General features: G+C 40.7%; 2 protein-coding genes across 3 annotated transcripts; both read right to left on the bottom strand.

The window, feature by feature from the left end:
- Nucleotides 1-3,117: 3,117 nt before the first annotated feature.
- On the bottom strand, nucleotides 3,118-10,532 carry npy2r (neuropeptide Y receptor Y2). Of its 2 annotated transcripts, none has more exons than XM_037763368.1 (3): nucleotides 10,071-10,532; nucleotides 7,607-7,699; nucleotides 3,118-5,474 (listed from the first exon to the last, which is right to left on the bottom strand). In XM_037763368.1, exons 2-3 carry the CDS (start codon nucleotides 7,613-7,615, stop codon nucleotides 4,338-4,340), a joined length of 1,146 nt encoding a protein of 381 aa, XP_037619296.1. In that variant the 5' UTR covers nucleotides 7,616-7,699; nucleotides 10,071-10,532; the 3' UTR covers nucleotides 3,118-4,337. The 2 variants fall into 2 exon arrangements, with proteins under 2 accessions (XP_037619296.1, XP_037619295.1); XM_037763367.1 differs by having other exon boundaries at nucleotides 10,216-10,532.
- A 2,005-nt stretch (nucleotides 10,533-12,537) lies between these two features.
- On the bottom strand, nucleotides 12,538-15,237 carry LOC119483627 (interaptin-like). Its single transcript, XM_037761892.1, has 2 exons — nucleotides 15,000-15,237; nucleotides 12,538-14,360 (listed from the first exon to the last, which is right to left on the bottom strand). The coding sequence occupies exon 2, from the start codon at nucleotides 14,291-14,293 to the stop codon at nucleotides 12,554-12,556; it is 1,740 nt and encodes a 579-aa protein (XP_037617820.1). The 5' UTR covers nucleotides 14,294-14,360; nucleotides 15,000-15,237; the 3' UTR covers nucleotides 12,538-12,553.

Below are 15,237 nucleotides of genomic sequence, written 5' to 3'. Positions count from 1 at the left end.
GAAACTTCTCCCATGTGCCAAGCGTGTAGGAGAATTACGGTGGTTGACGCAAAAACATGAAAACGTGAATATCCGTCTCTAGAGCCAATGTTTGGTTTGTCCATTCTGGGCTACTGTAGAAACATGGCAGCCGGCTCCGTGAAGGGGACCCGGTCCTGTAGATCTAAACAAAAACACAACTAGGCTACTCTTATTTGATTATACACTAAAGAAAACATTAACCCAATATTATATCCCATTTTTGCCAATGGACCATATTCACACAGCGGCCAGTGCCAACATAGCTAATGTTAAATAGCAACTCGCTGGACGTTGTGCATGTAATCTTCAATCCAGTTGCTGTATCCCTTTGTTTAGATTTTTCTGGGGATCTTTACAGACTTCTCTGTCCATATTTGATTGTTTCAACACTTAGCTGGGGTACACAAGTCAAATGTTTGGACTATTTCACCATAACTATATCAGTGTGACTAGTGGTGCCTTCAAATGGGGTCGTGTTTATCGTGTTCACGGGAAGAGTCCGTATGAACGCCCCCCTCATGTCGTATTCACAACCTCGTATATAGAAAGTTTCTGAAAGCTCCGAGTTCACGAGTTATGACGTGTTTGTTGATGTTGTTAGAAATGGCGAAGGCCATGGAAGTTTATTTTGCGGCGTATATTAATAAGTTTATATATTGTAATTTTAGTTGTAAGAGCAAAATGGCCTCTGTGTGAATACGGCACATAAATCCCCCAAATGCTTCACACTGGCTCTTTGACAAAACGAAAGTACTATGGAGGCTGTTTAACTTGCCAGAAAGTTGCGAAGTAATTATTGTGACGAATTTTGGAAAGAGGTTTATTAGATATGATCATCAGTCATCACCAATAATAGCCTCAGTTTCACCAAAGTGATTTTAGATGCTTCAAAGGCGTTTTAATCAAACCAATCTGGAAAAGCTTTTAGTAAAATGAGGGTTAGCGGAGAATCTCAATACCTATAATTAGTACTGTGTTTAGACCACACAGGTTAGTTGGGATAGATGGTGGTGTTTTCTTTTTTTGTGTTTTTATGCAAGATATTTTTTTTGTATTTTTTATGTTAACAGTTGATTTTGTAATAGTTTCGCCCCACAATGATGTTTTTCAGCAGTTAGGTGTATTATCTAAATAGGCTACAGTGTTGACTTTCCAATAATTACATGTAAAAGGGTTAAAAAAAAAGAAAGAAATTCAATTCAAGTGGAGTCAAATATCTTATTCACCATTTTACAGAAGATTTAATGGTTTATAGAGATGCAGGTGGATTAATTATACGCAGGCTAACAAATTGTTCTTATTGTCTCGTGTTCTCTACTGATGTAAAGGTCTTGCTGTTCTGACTGTATGCCTCTGAATCACCTGAGCTTTGTTTGGAAACATGTATGCAGAGACGTACAATGATGCTACATTGACGTAAAATTCTATGGGGATATATTAATTAATTAATTCGAATGAATGGTTCACATGTCAGGCAGTGAAGAGAAATCTTAATGTATAGACAGAATGGAGAAGGTAGAGTAACATGTTGACCTGAGAACAGAGAACATATGACGCAAATGTTTTATTGTGTCTGTTTTATTTAATGTGATACATGTGTTACAATTTTTGTGGTTTGTACTGTATGTGATATATACTTTATTTTCTGGTTCTTTATAATGTTTTTGGTGTTTGAATTATCCTTTACTGCTATGGTTTGGAATGAAACTGAAATTAATTATACTTGATAGCTTCACACGTGTCACAAGAGGAGAAGCAAAAATAATGTAAACACCTCACAGAAGAAGGTCTTTAAAGCGACAAAGTCACTGATACAAACACTGCAACAAAAGTGGGTCATGTTATGTTGACTGTTAGTTCGTTAGTTACTTATCAAAAATAAAGACAATCAATTTGGTTTTATAACATGGCACAGATGAGAGCAATTTTATTTTTCTAAGGGACTGTCTGGAAATTATAGGGGTTGCTCAAGGGCGTGGTTTTCAGAAGTGTGGGAGATTCAATGAAGTGAAAAAATTATATATATTAGGGCTGTCAAAGTTAATGCGATAACACGTTAACACAAATTTGATTAAACGCCACTAATTTCTTTAATTTTAAAATTATATACTCAATAATGTCTAGGTTGTAGCAGGCTCGGTTGTAAAGCTAGAAGAAGATAATGGCAACATTTGAAACTAGAAAATCTAAGGAATCCATTGGTACCGACCATGTCATACTAACTTGTCGCAAATGAGGTTAAATAATGCTCCAAAGTTACACTAAAGTTTGGTGAGGAAAAACTGGCATGGCCATTTTCAAAGGGGTTCCTTGACCTCTGACTTCAAGATATGTGAATGAAAATGGGTTCTATGGGTACCCACGAGTCTCCTCTTTACAGACATGCCCACTTTATGATAATCACATGCAGTTTGGGGCAAGTCATAGTCAAGTCAGCACACTGACACACTGACAGCTGTTGTTGCCTGTTGGGCTGCAGTTTGCCATGTTATGATTTGAGCATATTATTTTATGCTAAATGTAGTACCTGTGAGGGTTTCTGGACAATATTTGTAATTGTTTTGTGTTGTTAATTGATTTCCAACAATATATATATATAAAGACATACATTTGCATAAAGCAAGCATATTTGCCCACTCCCATCTTGATAAGAGTATTAAATACTTGACAAATCTCCCTTTAAGGTCCATTTGAACAGATAAAAAATGTGATTAATCATGATCAACCATGGACAATCATGTGATTAATTCTAATTACTTACTTTAATCAATTGACAGCCCTAATATATAGATATAGATATATTCTATGTAAACATCTGTATTGTAATGTTACTTAAAATCGTGTTTAGTTTCCTTCATAGATTCCTGACACTTTCTGATAGATAACGATGTATTTGCATCTTTACTACAAGGAACTTTGTAGTACTTATGTACTGTATATTGTGTAGTATCTTATTTTTGACCAATATTAGCTTTGGAAGTACTTTTTTAATGTCTTCGTACTGTCTGCAGGTATTACTTTCAGGCTGCATAAACATTCTTCACCAAAAAGGTAGACAGGCTGTAAGCAGCCTGAGAGGCAAAGCCAAAGGCAAAAAAAGGTTTGTAAAGCACTTAGTGATTACTCATTGCTCTGAGCGCTGAAGGTAATAAGTGAAGGCGACTCACAAGATGAGTGTATCAGCATTTGCATCAACCTGAAATAATAAAAGTGAGGGGGACATGTACTTAACCGAGCTCCAGGATTCATATTATTTAATACATCAGAAGGAACAGTCTGAAAAATCATAAAGAAACAAGACAGACAAACTGCATCAACAAAGAGGAATATCCATCATAGTTTTATTCATAAATACTTGTGAGTTGGCAAGTATTGATTGGAATGAGGGCTAGAGTGACCCCCTTTGTCGCAGTGTTAGTCATTTTTAATTTAGTCACTTTAAATTTGAGGCCATTTTTATCTTTTCATCAGTCACACACAAAAAAAACTGCAGCGCTTAGTCAATAAATCATCCAAGATTATTGGCTCCCCCCTCCCACTAATTGAATCACTATATCTAACATGCACAACCAGAAGAGGAACAAAAATCTCTGTCCCCTCTCACCCTGGTGGTAATATGTGAATAATGTCTGTTGTGATATCATACCTACTTCTCTCTTGATTTATTACCTCAGTAAACATTGTAAACATGAGTTTATGGTCTCAATCGCTAGTTTCAAGTCTTCTTCAATACAGCATGATGTTCATTTAGTAAATTATGCTCCCATTTAGAGTCAAATAGGCCATAAAGCAGGGTATGCTTTAGGGCGTGGCTACCTTGTGATTGACAGGTTGCTATCAAGGCGTTGTCCAGTTTTGGTGATTTCCGTGTTTTCGTCTAAGAACTTTAACCCTTTCATAGCGTGTTTTCAGTACACGAAAATTAATTATAACCTTTTTGGTCACCTGAAAATGTCTTATACAGCATTCAGTTGTACTTAGCTCCATCCTCTTGTCTCTTCTGGTTGCAAAAAAACAAGATGGTGATGGCCAAAATGCCGAACTTGAGGCTTCAAAACGTCAGTCCACAAACCAATGGGTGGCGTCATGGTTACTACATCCACTTCTTATATACAGTCGGCGGTTTAATGTTATGTTGATGTTACTGACACTATAGTTTGAGCTTACTCACTCTGCTCTACTGAAAGCAAATTCCACGACCTTGTGTGGTCATTATTAAATGATTGGTTGATTGATTGATTGATCTTTCAAAATGCCCACACAAAACTTCACATTTCCATAAATGATTATCAATGAACTTTCTCTGAACTTTCAACTTAGACATTTGTTGATTTGCAATCTGCACAAACCCCGCCTTCATTTTTTGGTGTTTCTCTGCCACTGGAGCATCTTGGCCTCAAACTGAAATTGACGGGCTGGTAACACTTAAACACAGACAAAAAGGCCGTCCTGTAGTTGTTGTTCATCCACCCGTACAGGATGGGATTGACAAACGTCGAGCACATCGCCACAATATGGAACACAGTGAAAAGCAGCTTAAAGTCCTTCATATACAACACGGTGCTGTCGATGTCTACAGCCAACTGGAACGCGTGGAAAGGCAACCAGCTGACAGCGAAGACCACCACCATGGTCAGCAGCATCTTCGTGGTCTTCTGCCTGCGCTGATGGCGGTCATTTCGACCTCCGTAAATCATGTGAGTCTTCATCTTATTCCAGATGCGGATGTAGGCGACGCAGTTGATGACCAGTGGTAGACCGTATTGAATCAGAAGTGCTGATATACTGTAGATGCTTCCGTTCATTCTGCTTTCCGGCCACTTCTCTGTGCACACCTGGATAGACTCGTCCGGCGAAATGTCGAACGTGCCGTACTCCCTGAAGATGGCGAGCGGGCTGGCCAACAGGGCACTGACGGCCCAAGTGATGAGGATTACCACAGCGCACATGTCTTTGGACATCTTGGTCTCCATGAGGTAGACGATGCTCCTGTGGCGGTCCAGGGCGATGACGTTCATTGTGATGGTGGACACGTGCACCGCCATGCCCTGAGAGCAGGGCAGCATGAAGCACAACACCTGACCGAACTTCCACTCGCCGTACAGAGTGTAGACGAGGGTGAACGGCAAACACAGCGTGTTCACCAGCAGGTCCGCCACAGCTAGGTTCACGATAAAGAAATTGGTGACAGTCCGAAGATTTTTAAACTTGAAGACGACATATATCACTAAGGAGTTTCCAATGACTCCAAACAATATGATTGTGCTGTAAGCAAGGATGAGAACAACTTGAACTGCAACCAGCTTCGTGCTGTCGTCCAGCTTCAAATAGTTCTCATCGTTTATTGTGCCGGCAGTTGAGCAGCAGTTGGAAGATTGAAGTTCAAGTTCTTCCACTTGAGTTGTGTTGAGTTCATCTGCTGTATCCATGGCGAACAGTCCCCATAAGTCACTCTGTGAAAAGATGAGAGATCATTTTCAGCAATGGACATACATGTTGCGACCAAGACAAAGTCAATTAGTTTCTATTTTTTTTCTTAATTTACATTAGCAGTATTATTTTGAAGGTGCAGTATTGAGTTGAAGATGCTAAGATTTTCATTGGGAGGATGGACAGGATTAGGAATGAGCATATTAGAGGGACAGCTCCAGTTAGACGGTTCGGAGACAAAGTGAGAGAGGCGAGATTGAGATGGTTTGGACCAACACCTTCTCATCCCAACTCGTCACATACCACCGCTTTGTCACGCCCCTTGGCATAGCAATACTACTATAGTTAGATTTTGGAAAGAAATACATGGTCGGTCTTTAAACTACTACGACTATTATGACTGAACGTTGTGAACATGAGACACAAACGAACAGCTGATTGTAACGCGACTAGTGAAACTTAACGCACGGGACACGAACAGCGGATGAAAGCCTTGTGTTTGTTGCCTGGTGTGTCTCTTTGCTCTTTCAACTTTCTCAGAGCGTTTACTATTGCCACGGATGGGTTAACATCATAGTTAATCGAACGCCCGGTGCATTTCATAGCTTTGCTAAAGGGTGCCGTGTGCGCCAGTGTCGAACGTCGTCGCCCGTGACAAAGCCACAGTATTTGACGCCCTGGAAATGAGAACGGGCTGATTGAAAAGATGCTGGGTATATCAGGAGAAGGATGCTGAAGGTAGAGCAGCCGGGCCAGAGGAAAAGAGGAGGTTTATAGATGTGGTGGGGGAGGACATGCAGGCAGAGGACAGGAATAGATGGAAACAGATGATCTGCTGTGGTGACCCCTGACGGGAGCAGCCGAAAGAGGAAGTGTAGATTTCAACAGATTCTAAGTATTTCAATTAAGAATGCACAGATGCCTAATGGATATATAACTTGCATTACAGTGGAAGATCAACTGATTTATGATATGAGCCTTGTAAGACGAGATGAGTGTGTTGAAAACAATGTGTTTAACACTGAAATGTCCACCATAAACTACAGATTTAACACATTCAACATCTCTAATAATGTATAGAACATTTTTGATTTGTAAATATAACAAGTCTTATAAAAAAAAATAGCTAAACACACTGACGCCTTCAGGAGACTGATCCTGGAGCTGTTTCACATGGAGCAAGATACAACAAAAGCTCTTAAAGCAGCAGCTGGGTGATAGGCACACTTTCTGATCCAGCCATCTACAAATAAAACTCTCTGTCTTAATACTGTCGGTCACTCCAAACTCCACAGTGTCATCAATTTAAGTCTTGATGCTCTGTTTTCCAGTTTATGACTGCTCCGTGTATCAGCAGGTATTGACTTCTACTTTCAAAAAGAACAACATGTTCCCTTGAAAAGATCTTAGACTATATGTATGACAGTCACATACAGTATTCTCCTTGAATGATATATGCTGCAGTCATATTTGTTAATATTTAAAAAAAAAAAAAAAAAAAAGAAAGAATATAGAATAGAAAGCTTTATTGTCATAGTATTAAATACAACGAGATTCACAGTTGCCACTTCTGGTCAGTGCTTTAAAACAAATACTTGACAAGACGAGGCAGATAAAACATATAACAGGTAAAACACACATAGTTATAAAGTAAATAAAACAGGTAAAGTAGATGTAATAAATAAATATAAACAGAAGTGTTACACTAGAAGTATAAAATGTAAAAATAGATGTAATGTAAACAGAGGTAATTGCACTTGAGGAGTATATTGCATCAAGGATATATTGCATAGATAAATGTATTCACATTCAGTGTATAAATATTGCACAGATTTATTTATATATTATCAACTCACTTATTTTCTCACGAGATAAAACCTAAATCTGTGACTAAGAGTGAAGATGAGTGACAACCTGCATACCTGAAATATTGTGGAATTAAGCTGTAGCCTTGTTATTTTTCTTGTTATATTTCTGGTATGCCATATATCCATAAAGTGTTAAATGCAGTTGTCACTGAATCTCATGGCAGTTTGTGATAATCATTTAGAAAAAAAGAAACGTGACACTACAGTGAAACAGCAGTTTTTCCACACTAAAAAAAATGCGTCCGGTTTAAAAGATGAAGATGCCAGATCAACAAGCTTTAACTCACCTCCTCCATCTGCAGGTTTTCAGATTCCTCTCATTGTTTCTGCCAGCAGTGAAGTTCAGTGACAGCTTTTGTCATGTTTCTTCTTCTAGTCCCCTGCAGTATCCAAAAAAAACAAAATCATATAAACCACTCTGACCCCGACGGATTAATCTTCTTCGAGGAGGAACAAACAAGAACATGCGCTCAACAGCAGAGCGCGCAACATGTGCCAGTGCGCACTGCAGCCCGTCTGGCGTTGAGCGCGCATCACTATACCTGACCTGGTAGGCTGTGAGAGAGACCCACAGATGAGGAGGGTTGAGAGGAAACGAGTCCTCCCTCGACCCACATCCTCAACCCGAGAGATGATGTGTGTGTTTAGCCTCACAATCGCTCTTTATTTGATGCACTTCATTCTGAATGCTCATGATGGAAAGGCAAAAATGGCCTGTTTTCCGTCCGTCAGTGCCAAATGCAAAATAATATAATAAGAACTGGGGGCATTCGTGTTTAACTCTCACTTAAAGGGACTGTTTGTAACTTTCAGAAATGCTTGTTAACGGCGACACCTGTGGCCGTTAAGTCGACGAAAGTCTGCGTCGGGCTCGAGCTTGCTTGCTCTACAAGACATGAACGAGCATCGCTCAAAACAGTGAGGCGACACACGTCAGCTAAAACCACAATATCACTCTATATTTCACCTGCTTGGCAGTAATGTTAGCTGACCAGACGGAGGTCTCTCCATGAATCACTGCTGATCCTAGTGTTGGCTTTTCCTGCTTCAGACTCCTGACCAGGAACAGGGGAAACACCGGCACCCGGTCGGAGACGATAACGTTTCTCGTTGCGGAGCCCCGTCACTTCACAAGACATGGAAAACCTCTGTGGTCTGGAGGAACTGCAGCATTTATTTCTCCACAAACGTCCACTGTACATTCACTAGATATTCTCAGAGCTACGAAGTCTTCTGCAGTGTGTAGTGTGCGCGCATGAACGTGAGGTGGAGCGAGAACGCGCGCGTTGTGTGAGTGAAGGCAAGCAGGCAGAGGAGCGGTCTGAACAGCGTAGCCACATGCAAGCGCGCATGGGACACCGACCCGGTAGATTTATACGTGTAAAAAGTTACAAACAGTCCCTTTAATATTATCTGTTTTACATGAATGTCAGCTGGGTGTGTCTCTGCAGAGCAATCCTTCAGTGAGGATGCCCTGCTGATTAAATCTGGGGTTGGTGGTGTTCTTCAAAAACATCTTTTTTGTTATATTTCTTTAAATCCTCATTACATCCTGACAGCAATCTATAAATCAAATGCTCTGACGAAAAAAAAATCTGTGGCTGTCCCAGGACTGTGGCTACCTGTCTACCTACCTGCCTGCCTGCGTGCACTCTGCCTGTGCACTCACAGTAGTCTTCCACAAGCTGCTAGCTTGACAGCTGTGAGTACTAACAATAGACATGTTCATTGTTTATGTGAATAAGGATAATAGCGGGGGAGTGGCTTTGGAGGGAGGCCTGAAAGGACAAGCAGTCAGCATACTTGCCAACCTTGAAATCTCAAAAAGAGGGAGGATTTCAAAACCAAAGCGGGTAGACTTTGATTCCTGCACTCTGGTGACTTTTAAAGATGATAATAACAAAATAATAATTACACTGTAACAGCATTTTTTGTTAAATGGGCCTACTTTTGATTTTACTTTTAATTCTCGAAAACTGAAAAATTAGCCCCTCTGGCATGTATCCCTGGCACAAACTAATACTCATCATGTTTTTTATTAATTTATTCAGTATTTCTTTCTGTAGTGCTCTCAATCTCTCTCTCATTCTCTCACACACTGAAGGCCTTTTCAGACAAAACGTGACAACAGCACCACTGCGCTCTGAAGCGCTCTTATATTTCCAACGGCTTGCGCCACGCCACAATGGCTTTTCGCTGCATCGAGCAAAGCCCAACTTTGAGCGCTGCACGCCATATCACGAGCATCTTTTCCACCGGGAAGAGATGCTCTTGTCATCCAGGTGGAAACAGTAGGGCTTATACATGCTGTACAGTGCCAGAAACAGGTTGAGATAACGAAAAATAAAAAAATAAATTAACAACACAACCAACATAAATTGCGAGAAATGCAGGAGAATTGTGATCTCGGGAGGAAACCGGGAGAGGGCAATGAGAGACGGGAGTCTCCTGGAGGGTTGGCAAGTCAGGCTATTAGTGTTGCCGACTTGGTGACATTCTCGCTAGATTTAGGGACTTTTGGAGCTAGTGCTGCTAGTTACTTTCATTGGAAAAGAGTTGGCAACACTGGGCTCGGTTTTTCCGGTTGTTAGTTTCTCAACATTACCGAACCTAGCTTTAAAAGATAAACTCAGAAAACTCAACTGCTGCACATGTCAGGCTCAAGTTGGATTTAAACACATGATTACATTTTCTTAAATGTCTTTGTAGAAACTGCTCAATTGCCAGCAGATAATACAAACATAATGTCACCTAAAGGCCTGACCGCAGAAAGGGGTTGAATACATCCTGAAGTTTCATTGACTTTACTCCACAGCCCACAAAATGCATCATCATTAGACACCTCACTTGAAGTAACCCTAACAGTTTATATTATAGTCAACGACAGCGTTTTTACCATTTAGAGTGCAGTACAATGTAGCTGACCGCTTTCAAACTGTTAAGCCTGTGGCTGGTAATCGGGCTCATAATTTGATTATCACTGTTACAAACCAAGACACCATGTGGCCATTGGAAATTGAGTTAGTGTCAAGCAGCCTCCTTGGCAAAAGACCACTTAGCCCATAGTGCAACTACACAGATGGTGAAGTAATGAGAAAAAACAGGAAACCCTGAATAGAAGGGCATGTTACGAGTTTCCCCCATGAATTTAGGAGGTGGAGCAGACTGTAAATGATGACTTTGTTTTAATGTGAATGTCGGAACAAGAAAAGATTCTTCTGTTGTCATTAAAGAACCATGAGAATGTGTTTTAATATTTCAGCTCTTTAACTACAATCTATGTATACTTCACATTTTTACTGACTATTTGCTTCACAATTTTACATTTTTTATGTGTTTTTCCTTCAATTCCAGGCAGCTATTGTTTACTATCAGTCATGCTCTCATTGCAGCAAAGTAGATGATCACACTGTGATGGATTACACAACCCAAGAAAGTATTGAGAGTCTGCTAATATATTTTCATAACACAAATAAATGAATGGAAACCAATGGATGCCTGGAAGGGTAAAAAAAAAGTACATTTAAAGTTTTAATCCGAAACAAAGCAGCATGGCTTGTAATTGGGAGACAAAATATTTGTGATTTGTAGTAAAGCTAATTATAAAGCAAGGAATCTATATGTGTGTGTGTGTGTGTGTTTCCTTCGCATATCTTGAGAACAGTTTGTCTGATGTACTTCACTCTTGGTGGATGTATTTCTGGGAAACCAAGGGAGTGCCGTGTCGATGTTGGTGCCATTTGGACACGTGACACGTTCAATATTAAAGGAACAATATGTAGCACTGACAGCTAGCGTTTAAAATGGGTAACAGCAGTTCAAATTCAAAACATCTGGAGCTGTGGCCCTTCCGCTCCTCCGGTGTGACTAATAGCAGTTAGCACACGTTTTTCGCAATTTGAGGGTTACCTTCTGGACATGACCGCATTAGCTTCTAGACAGCAGTAGTCGGAATCACTTCACCGGCTGTGTGTCTCAAATATTCGCTGCCTTGATAACCGAGCTGCGCACGGACCAAAGAGAGATGTGCCAAGGCTTTTCAGGTCGGGTAGAATCTAACGTTAACGTTATCTCTGTTGATCCAGTTTGTTTGCTTGCTTCCATGGCTGCAGAAGGCTGTGTTTACGTGCCAAAGTGTTTTAATATGTAGCAATGGGGTGTCGAAATGGGCGGTGGACGGGATCAGGAAAACATACTGGCTGTAGCATTGTTGTCTATTAAGCCAGTATGTCAATTTAGCATGTTTCCTTAATCTCTGATTACATGTAATGATCATTTTTGTGATTTATTACAGTAAATATATTACATATTGGTCCTTTAATAAACTTTGAATAAACAAGCAATAGTGATCTGGGAAGCAGCGGGGGCGGGGCTTCAGTGCTCTGCAGACTGAGTTGAGCATGTTGTCCGCAGCAGGCCTTTACTAGCCTGGCTATAAAGCTGCTAAATGTTCTACTGTGTTCAGCAGCTATCTTTGGCTGTCTGATATTTGCTGCTGCACAGGTTGCGTGCAGTGAGTCTACGGAGATTTTTGGCTGAAAACATCTTCCTACTGCGACTGGAACAGCCCGTTCTCATGCAGGGCATAAAATACTGAAAGTTTCACTTTCATATTACAATCAGCTGTTTGTTCGTGTCCCATTTTCACAACGTTCATCCTATTTAGAGTAGCAATCATTGTCTTAACTCATATCCTATAAATTAGAACTTTTACTTTATAGTGACCAAAATATCATACAATAATGTATACGTACTGTATATGTTTATTCAGAGAGGCAAACACATTGAACTTTTATTTGATTGTTTATTTAATTATTAATGATTTCCTATTTATATATTTGGATTGATTGATTTTCTTTCATCATATATGGTTTTCTCCTGATGTTTAGGTTTCTCACACACACATACAATGTCTGCTTGGATTAAGGGAGAAACCTGATCACCAGGAGACACCCTATCCAAATTTTCAAACAAGTGTATACTGTATGTATATATATTTGGGAGAAACCTGATCACCAGGAGACACCCTATATGATCGAACTTTTGACTGTATTTCACATAAGCCTCAAGTTCGAATATTTGAGATTGTGGGGACCTTAGCACAAGGAGAAAACCCACAAAGGGATGCGACTAATGGGATGAGAGGGTGGAGTGGGTAGGGAGGGAGGGTGGATAGAAGGAGGGGTGATGGAGATGGAGAAGGGTGAAGAAGTGAAGGGTGGAGGAAGAGGGAGCTACTGTTGTCCAGCCTGAGCTGAACAACAAGCAGCCTCCTCAATCACTCTTGTGTCGCCGGCACACGTCACCTTCTTGTGAAACCGGCTAAAGAAACCCTTCTTCTTTTTCTTTTCCTTCTTCTCCGTCTGCTCTTCCTGTTTTGTCGACGCCGTCAGTGTTAATTGGTCGGCCAGCGCGTTGTATTTTTTCTGGAGTTTGTCGCCTCTGCTGCTCAACTCGAAAGAAGTCTCTCTGAGTTTCTGAGAGATTGTGTCCTTGTCTTTGCAGAGCTGCAGGAGCTCCTCAACCATTGACATTGTCTTCTTGTTTTTAAGCGTCAGCGACTCCAAGCTCTGGTCTCTCTCGGCCAGGGCTCTTGTCATCCTGTCCTCAAGAGCGTTGTACTTGTCCTGCCAGGCTCGGTCCGACTGTGAGAGTTCGACTTCTTTGCTCCGTAGCTGACTTGTTGTCTCCGTCAGCATAAGAGAAAGGCTGTCATTCTTCTTGCTGAGATCCTGGATCTCAGAGACTCTGAGATCCTGGATCTCCTGCTTCAGCCTATTGACCTGCTTGTCCGATTCCATCTGATGTTGTTTTTCATTGTCCTTCAGCTCGTTGAATCTTTTCTGCCAAGTTGCCTCGGTCAGTAGGAGTTCATCTCCCTTGCTGGTCAGCTGGCCCGTTGTCTCTTTGAGTTCCTGCCAGAGACCCTCCTTTTCTTTGCTGAGATTCAGGACCTCGGTTTTCTTCTGGTCGACCTGTTCCTCAGACTGAAATAAATCCTGCTGGTATTTTTTCAGCAGCTTCTCCCAGATTTGGTCATTTGCTGCCAGTTCTTTAGCAAACTTGTCCTCGAGCTCCTTCCTCTCAGCCTCCATTTGGGTTAGTTTTGTCTCCATCAGTTGAATTTGAGAATCGTACTTTTCATGGCAAAGAGTGTCACTCTGTGGCAGTTCAGCTTTGTTCAGCTGGTTGTTGGCCTCAGAGAGCTTGTGGGATTCCATCTGCTGTTGTTCTTTGTTGTCCTTCCACTCGTTGAATCTTTTCTGCCAAGTTGCCTCAGTCAGTAGGAGTTCACCTCCCTTGCTGGTCAGATTCAGGACCTCAGTTTTCTTCTGGTCGACCTGTTCCTCAGCCTGAAACAAATCCTGCTGGTATTTTATCAGCAGCTTCTCCCAGGTTTGGTCATTTGCTGCCAGTTCTTTAGCAAACTTGTCCTCAAGTTCTATCTTTTCACCCTGAGCTTGTTTGAGCTGTTTGTTGGTCTCAGAGAGCATCTGACAGAGTCTCTCTATGTCCCTGCGCATGTGTTCGTATGTCTGCACTGCACTATATTCTCGCTTGGCCACATACTTGCTGTAGTAGTTAACAACTTCCCGTTTCTCATCCTCGAAATGCCTTGCGGTAGTGTGTCCCGGTGTGACTTTCGTCTTCGATCTCTGTTCGTTCACGGCCTGGATGTACTTGTTCTTCAGAGACGTGTGTCTTTCCGGCCAAGAACTGTCGCACTGCAGGAGTCCAGCCTCTTTGTTTTTCAGCTCGATGGCGGTCTCACTGAGGTTCTGATAGAGGTTCTGATAGAGGTTCTCGTTCTCGTTGTTGGCGTATTCACAAAGCCTCTGCTTCTGCTGCTCTTGCTCTCCAAGCTTTTGAGCGTAATGCTCCTTATTTTTGGTGATCTCCCTTATTTGAGCGTCCTGCAGCAGCATCTGCTGCTTCATCAGGACGTAGTTCCTCAGTGACTTGACGGGTGGCATCTTCTCGACACTGTCTGTAGCAGACTTGAGATGTGTGTAGAAGACTGTAGAGAGTCTCTGTATCAGACTGAAAAAAAACAAATAATGAATGAATAATAATGAATGAATAACACTAATATGATAGAATTAAATAGATAATGTAATAGGTAAATAAAATAAAATCATTTTATTTCATTTACCTATTTTATTATTTATTTTATTTTACAGGTCCGCAAATTTCATGGTAATTAGGTGATAATAAGCAAGTAACCTATTTGAAATTTCTTTGGAATTACTGCCAAATTACTCCAATATTTATCTCAAAATGTATCGGAAATTACTTCATTCTAAACATTATTTAATAATACTTATCACCTAATTACCATGAAATTTGCGGACCTGTAAAATGAAGTGTTACCCTCAATTGTTTACTAACTGACCACAACCTGTAACTCATGTACCAGAGAGGCATAACAAAGAAAAGAAAGTGTGTGTAAACAATTGAAAAAAACTGTAATATGGCTCCAGAGTTTGATAGATCTTTTTTTGAATACTTAAAATTAAGGGATATTGGCATAATTCAGCCAATAATTCAGTCATTTCTTAGTACCCATGCAGAACTCTACATGCAACTGGATTTTTATCCCATTTTACCTGCTCATTTTGTATCATATTACATTTGTTTGCAATTGCTTACATACTAAAAGTGAATACATAAAATACTTACACAGATGGCTCTGTAGTAGTACCTGTGGTAGATACTGTGGTATCTGTGGTAGATACTGTGGTATCTGTAGTGGATACTGTGGTATCTGTGGTGGATAATGTGGTATCTGTGGTATTACTGACTGTAATACTTACGACTGAAAGTTGCGCTGATAAGAGTTCAACTGTGTCTCACTCTCTCGATGTCCGGTACTGATTGAATATATCCAGTAGAGTACTTGGTATAAAACCTGAAATTC

The sequence above is a fragment of the Sebastes umbrosus genome, chromosome 3 (assembly GCF_015220745.1).
Source record: "Sebastes umbrosus isolate fSebUmb1 chromosome 3, fSebUmb1.pri, whole genome shotgun sequence".
Classification (NCBI taxonomy): domain Eukaryota; kingdom Metazoa; phylum Chordata; class Actinopteri; order Perciformes; family Sebastidae; genus Sebastes; species Sebastes umbrosus.
This window is presented reverse-complemented; position numbering and strand designations above follow the sequence as displayed.